This window comes from Vicugna pacos, chromosome 4 (genome assembly GCF_048564905.1).
Source record: "Vicugna pacos chromosome 4, VicPac4, whole genome shotgun sequence".
NCBI classification, from domain to species: domain Eukaryota; kingdom Metazoa; phylum Chordata; class Mammalia; order Artiodactyla; family Camelidae; genus Vicugna; species Vicugna pacos.
The window spans coordinates 62,192,470-62,198,709 of record NC_132990.1 but is presented as its reverse complement, the minus strand read 5'-3'; the positions used below and the strand labels follow the sequence as shown (position 1 = coordinate 62,198,709).

General features: G+C 53.4%; 1 protein-coding gene across 1 annotated transcript; it reads right to left on the bottom strand.

The window, feature by feature from the left end:
• Positions 1–2,017: 2,017 nt before the first annotated feature.
• LOC102526056 (alpha-1-acid glycoprotein-like) lies at positions 2,018–5,157 on the bottom strand. Its single transcript, XM_006211366.4, has 6 exons — positions 5,044–5,157; positions 4,525–4,667; positions 4,216–4,286; positions 3,344–3,451; positions 3,096–3,199; positions 2,018–2,083 (listed from the first exon to the last, which is right to left on the bottom strand). Exons 1-6 carry the CDS (start codon positions 5,155–5,157, stop codon positions 2,018–2,020), a joined length of 606 nt encoding a protein of 201 aa, XP_006211428.1.
• Positions 5,158–6,240: the final 1,083 nt, after the last annotated feature.

The window sequence follows — 6,240 nt, the reverse complement described above, 5'->3', positions numbered from 1 at the left end:
TCTTAAGAAACGAAGGCCCCTAAAAACCCCCAAAACATTCCCAAAGCCGCCCATATCTGTGGTGTGTCATCGACTTGTGGTTTCTAATGTCAGGTTTGTGGGGCGGAAGATTTGGTGCTGAGCCGAGCCCTCTCCCAGGGGACCAGTTGGGTGCACAATTCCAACTCTTCCTGCCTCCCTCTGGTGCCTTCTGTGTCTCCCACTTCCCACCTCAGAACAGTAAACCTTTCCACCTGGAGGGGCCTCCCTGGAGAGACTGTCTGGCCAAGCCTCTTTTACTGAGGCCAGAGGTGGTAAGAGACATAGCAGGTTGGGGTCCGCAAAGCACGAGCCTGGACTCTTTCCAGTGCTCCTTTTAGCAGCAAACGGCAACAACAGCTAAGTACTGACCCCTCTGTGCCTCCATTTTATTGATGAGGAGACTGAGGTCCCAGTGGGCTGTTTGCCCAAACTCACAATGGTCTGACTCCAAAGTCCATATTTTTCCTTACTGCTCTTTTCTCTCTAAACCTCCGTGACTTTTTTTCTTCCCAACTCCTGCTTGAGCTTGTCTTCGGTGTTCCCCCTCTCTCGTCTCATTTGCTCCTCCCTGGCCTCCAGGACCCTTTTAGGGGAGAGATTAGTTTGATTGATTGATTGATTGATATTTTTTAATGGAGTCCTGGGGATTGAACCCAGGACCTAATGCATGCTAAGCATCGTACTCTACCACTGAGCTATACCCTGCCCCCCATTTCTGTTTTATTTTTCAGCTGATTCTTGTCAGTAGAGTTGAAAATGGCATCTTGCTGAGAGTTAACACTGAGATGGGAAGGTTTCTTACAGGTTCTGAGCCTCCAGGTCCACACCCTTCAGGATATCAGGATGGGAAGGGGGAGCCCGAGGTGGAGGCCCAGGGCAGTGTCACAGCCCCAGTGCCCCGGGCATGTAGCATGGATGCAGCTTTGAACAAAGGATGCTGGAGTCTTGGGTCTTTGGCTCTTTGGAGGGCTCTGGCGTGTGAGGTGTCAGGAGCCAGGGTTATGGTTCTGTCACTCTAGAAGGCTTAGGACACTCGCACATGGAATTACTCGAGTAATTCACCCCCAACTTCTCTGCCACCTGAGTGTTGCTGCTTCCCTCACGTGACCGTATATTATAAAGCCTTTGGGTCTACAAGAGGCCGGCTTTCCTTGCTTGACTCCTGGCTTCAGATGCTCAGTTCTTATGCCACCAAGTGGACCGCCTCAGACATGGTCCCATCGCAACGGTTCCAAACATGTTTGCAAGAATGATTAGTTTTGAGAGACCAATCTTACCCCTAGGTGTCCTGTCCGCCTCCGGGGTGGAGGTGTGCACTATAGGGACACCTCATGGACACACACAGCCCGTCTGGCCTGGCCCCAAGTCCTCCGAGTCTCCCTCATCCTGCCTCTGCTATGGCCCAGGCACCTGCCTCTACCAGGATGCTCACAGCAGCCTCTGCATGGGTCTTCCTGCTTCCAGTCTGGTCCCTCCCAACTCACCTCCCCAGATGGCTGGGGTGATGTCCCTGTGCTTGGACCACACTCCTGAGCCCTCACGGCCTTCTATCTACTGAATGCCTATTCGGGGTCCTCTGCCTCATTGTTCCTCAAGCAGATCCTTGGCTTGCAGCAGAAACAGCAGGTGTTATCAAGCTTTCTAGACTGGTTCAGAAGCCCCTTCCAGGAAGCCTTCCCAGACTTCTGTACTAGAGAAGGAACCTTGCCTATGCTGGGCTCCCATAGCACTCAGTGCATGTCGTCATCCATCCTGGCACATGTGCTGGGTGTTATAACAGGGGCCCTTTTAACCAGGGCTCACCACAGGGCGGGCACAACATGAATGAATGAATGAATGAACAAATGGACAAATGAGCAAAAGACAATCTGCCTGTACAAAATACAGAAGTTTTATTGATGCAACTGAGGGAAAGAACTGAGGTACAAAGTGTGGGCGAGGGGCTGAGGATGGGCCCCCAAAGTCCCCCAAGGTCCTAACCCAGCACTGTGTCCTCTTAGGAGCCCTCGTTTTCCTTCTTCCTCTCCTCCTCGTGCTGCTTCTCCAGTGGCCCGCACAGATTCTAGAAGACAGGGGGAGAAAGTGCGAAGATGGGGAGGGCAAGGGGTTTTCTGTGGGGAGAGTGGAACGGGCTCTGGACTGTGGACCAGCCCGAGCAGGGCTTTAACTGGGTGACCCTGGGCAAGTCATTTTCTCTCTGAGTCTCAGCCTTTTCACCTCTAACCCTTAATAACTGGCAGATACTGAGCACTTATGACCTGCCACTCCCTTCTGTGGATCCCCTGGACTCCTCACACTACTTTGTGGGTGATGAGAGTGAGGCTTGGGGCAGCCTGTGGCCTGCCCGAGGTCCTCCAGCAGTAGATGGGGCCAGCTCCTGGGCCTGTGATCATACGCCCTTTCCTGGGGTCCCCGAAAGTGGGGGGATGGTTTGTGCCATGGGGGGGTCACAGGAAAAGACCTCCCATGGCAGACAGATGGAGATGTTTTTATTTTAATCATCAGGAACGGATTTCATGTACAGCCAAAAGGGTGTAACCTGCTCATCACCTTCTCTGTGATGTCAGATATTATCGTGTAGGGCAAGACCAAGTAAAGCATTTCATTTAACGCAGGTTTAAAGGAATGTATCACGACAACACGGGGAATTCTCAGTGATAGCAAAAATCAGGACGGTGGTCCTGGACCTGCAGGTTAGGTGACACCGAAAACCACAAGACCAGTTCCCCATCCCGTGGGCCTTTGAAGCCTGGGGTGTGGCAGGCAGCGGTGCAGAATCATTCCCCTCGTGTGTCTCTTTCCCAAGTTCCCACTGCCGCACCTTGGCCACGCTCTTCCCCTCCCGTTAGCCTTCCCAGCCCTCCCCACCTGCTCCGGGCATCCTTCCTGATTGCCCTGTGACTTTTCCCTCCTGGCCTCTCATCACCCGCTGTGGGCCCTGCAGTGAGGCAGGTGCTTAAACAGGATATCCTGCCTCGCTGTGCAGCCTTGACCGGCAGCTCCCCTCTCTGGGTCTCTGGGGCTGCCCCAGGCGGCTCACCCTCAGGGCAGGGCCCAGTCCTCCTCGCGCTCACCTTTTTCTGATCGGTGTACGTGATTTCGGACTTGTCAATGCCCAGGCACGAGATGGCCTCGTGGAACTCTTTCATCTGCTCCTGGGTCAGCTCCGGCTTGTCCGCTGCAGGAGGGAGCAGGGAGGCCAGGTGAGGATGCTGGGGGGCCTACGTGGGAGACTGGGGAAGGCTGGGGTTTTGGGGTCTAGCCCGAGCAACAGTGGTCCTGGGGTGAGGCCTGGGAGGAGTAGGAGTTTGGGGGGCTCTACCGTAGAAGGACAGCCCCTTGTTCTGCTCGTCTGTCCTGGCGTTGGCAAGCATGAAGGTCTTGGGGTCCTTGGTGAACAGCAGGTCAGCAAAGTGTTCTCTGCCCGACTCTGGAGGAGAAAGCTTCCGGTGAGACTGTGGGGCTGATACCACGGTTTCCATCTCCCAGGCCAGGAACCTGGGTGTGCCCAGGGCCACACGGCCAGGAACCTGGGTGTGCCCTGGGCCACACAGCCAGTCAGCGAAGACCAAGGGTTCCCTTGGGCCATGGGTCCCTCGCTCCTCCTGTGCACCAGGCTCTGCACTGAGCACTCTCCTTGTGTGGAGTCAGAGGTGCCTCACATGGACCATGGCTGTCAGGGCCTTTCTCCCCAGTTTACAGATGAGGAAATCAGGCTCAGACAGGTGATGGTGAGACACTGCCTCCCCAACAGAGGCTGCCACCTTAGCTCCTGGAGGGTAAGTAGTTGACAGAAAGGCAGGACTGGAGCCAGCCTGGGGTTTGAATCCTTGTTCTCATTACCAGCTGTGTGACCTTGGAGATGTTACTTGACATCTCTGTTTCTCTGTTTTCTCATCTGATCACCGTAATGTTCTTCTAGAGTTGTTTGTGAGTAGTAAGGGGATTAACTCACGTAAAGTACTTCAAACAGTGCCAGGCACATAGTAAGAGCTCAAAAGCGTTGGCAGTTATTACCAATTTCTGCCATGTACAGGCACTGGGCCCACAGATACAAGAAGTAAGTCAGCCTGTCCCATGTTGTCCGTGCCCAAAGCCCCCAGGGCCTTAGCCCTGGACTCCCTCCTTTAGGCTGGTCCACCCACCGTCTCCCCACTCCATACAGCTGCCCTGCACATGAGGGCTGGTCCTCACCATGCCTAGATATGGTCCCATTCTCCCGATAGACCGTCAGGATGCTGGTATTATAGATGCACTTGTTCCCACTATAAAGCCATACAGAAGTGGGGAGAAAAGAGTAAGATGACCAAGGGGAAGGTGGCAACCACGCATCACAGTCATTGAGAGCCAAGAGTTGGGTGGCAATTAGAGTCAGCCCTCCCCAGTCCATCAGTGGGAAAACTGAGGCCAGGAGGAGGGGCAGACTTCCTCCAGGTCCTTCTGCAGCTGGGAAGGGAAGCCAGAATCTGGGGCTGGGGGTGAGCTAGCGTGTAGGGGTCTCACATAGTCATGTAGTCTCTGAGGATGATCTTGTCCTCCACGTAATTAGGAGAAAAGTAAAAGAAAGCCGCCTGGATCGATCTAGCCGACACGTTGTACTCAGGGTTTCGGAAGGCTGAGCCGATATAATACCACCTGCCAGAGATCTGGGGAGAAGCCAGGAGCTGGTGTTGGAGGCTGGCAGCCGAATCCTTGACAGTCAGCTGGGGTGAGACTTGGCAATTTGCAAACCAAGAGACTGGGGCCCCGGGTGAGGAGTTGATGGCAGGAGCTCACTCGGAGGACCAGGCATCTCCCTTCACCCCTACCACCCCTGGACAGCCCCTCCTTGCCCAGTACAGAATTGTCCCCAGCTGAGGAAACTTGCAATGAAGCGTCTGAGTTTGGAGACAGAAGTGCCTCCAGAGCCTGGTCAGAATTTCACCCCAGGACCCAGGAGAGAAAAGGACGGCATTGGGAGGGCAAAGGGAAGCCCAGAGAGGGAGGCAGCTGCCCATGGTGCTCAGGGACTCAGGCACTCACCCGGTCCAGGGTGGCATTGGTGATGGGTGGCGCCGTCACATTGGGACACGCCGGGCTCTGGGCATCCAGCACAGGAAGGAGGCTCAGAACTGCAAGGGCCCAGGGCAGTGCCATGCTGAGACCGGGAGGCACCTGTAGCCAGGCAAACTGGGGGCTGGAGGGTGCCAGTGTCCTTTAAACTAGCTGTGGGCGGGATCCTGAGGCCCTGGCTGTGACACAATCTGGCGAGCTCTTGGGAAACGCCTTTTTACAAAAACCTTCCCTCCTTCCCGCAAAGCCAGCTGTAAGTAAAGCCTCCAAGCCCAGGTCTGATTTGGGTCCTTGACCTGGAGGGACTACAAAGGTCCGAAGTTCTGCCTATTCAAAGCCAAGGTGAATGTTGCCAGGACTGATATTAGTTAATGCGGTTACATTTTGATAGAGGGGCCTGTAAGCAAATGCTCCTGTTTTCATCTAATTCCTGCCCTGCTAAGCACCAAGACCTGAGAGGGACCCAGCATAAATCAAATGCTGAAGGCAACTTAGAGAGTTCCCGGGCTCGCATGGGGTGTGGGGGGAATGGAGTCGGAGAGGGGTTTAGGGATGAGGGTGAGGGCAAACGTGGGTTCAATTCCAAATGAGAGTGGTGACAACTGGGAAAAAGCAAAAGCCCAGAGGGGCCCCAACCCAATCCTGGAGACAGGGGCATTTCCAAAAGAAAGAGGCTCCTAAGTTGAATGTTTATTTCCAGTAAATGAGTTACTTAAACCAACTCCCAGCATCTAAAATAGGAAATTATCTCTGTGCTGTCTCCACCCCCTGCTATATGAGCAGGGAGCTTGCCTCTCTTTTCACCAATATATTCCCAACCCTAGAACAGTGCCCAGCATACAGTGGACACTCAGTGATACCACAGAATAAAAAATTCCACTGCCAAGGGGAGGATGTGGCCCAGTGGTAGAGTGCACACTTAGTGTGCATGAGGTCCTGGGTTCAATTCCCAGTACCTCCACTAAAATAAATAAATAAAAACCTAATTACCTCTCCCCCGAAAAAAAACAAAATTAAAATAATTCTACTGCCTATTTGCATTTCTACATGATGAGGTCAAATCTTTACTGGTACCAATAAGTATTTTCAAATAAGTCTTATGATGAGCTCACAATTTTGTACGCTTGTTCATTTCGTATATTTTGAATAATTTTGCATGTATCAGTG

Coding starts and splice junctions, on each gene's coding strand:
- LOC102526056 (XM_006211366.4), bottom strand. CDS start 5,157: ATGGCACTGCCCTGGGCCCTTGCAGTTCTGAGCCTCCTTCCTGTGCTG. Junction 4,668..5,043: donor CCAATGCCACCCTGGACCGG/GTGAGTGCCTGA, acceptor GCTTCTCCCCAG/ATCTCTGGCAGGTGGTATTA. Junction 4,287..4,524: donor CTCAGAGACTACATGACTAT/GTGAGACCCCTA, acceptor ATGGCTTTATAG/TGGGAACAAGTGCATCTATA.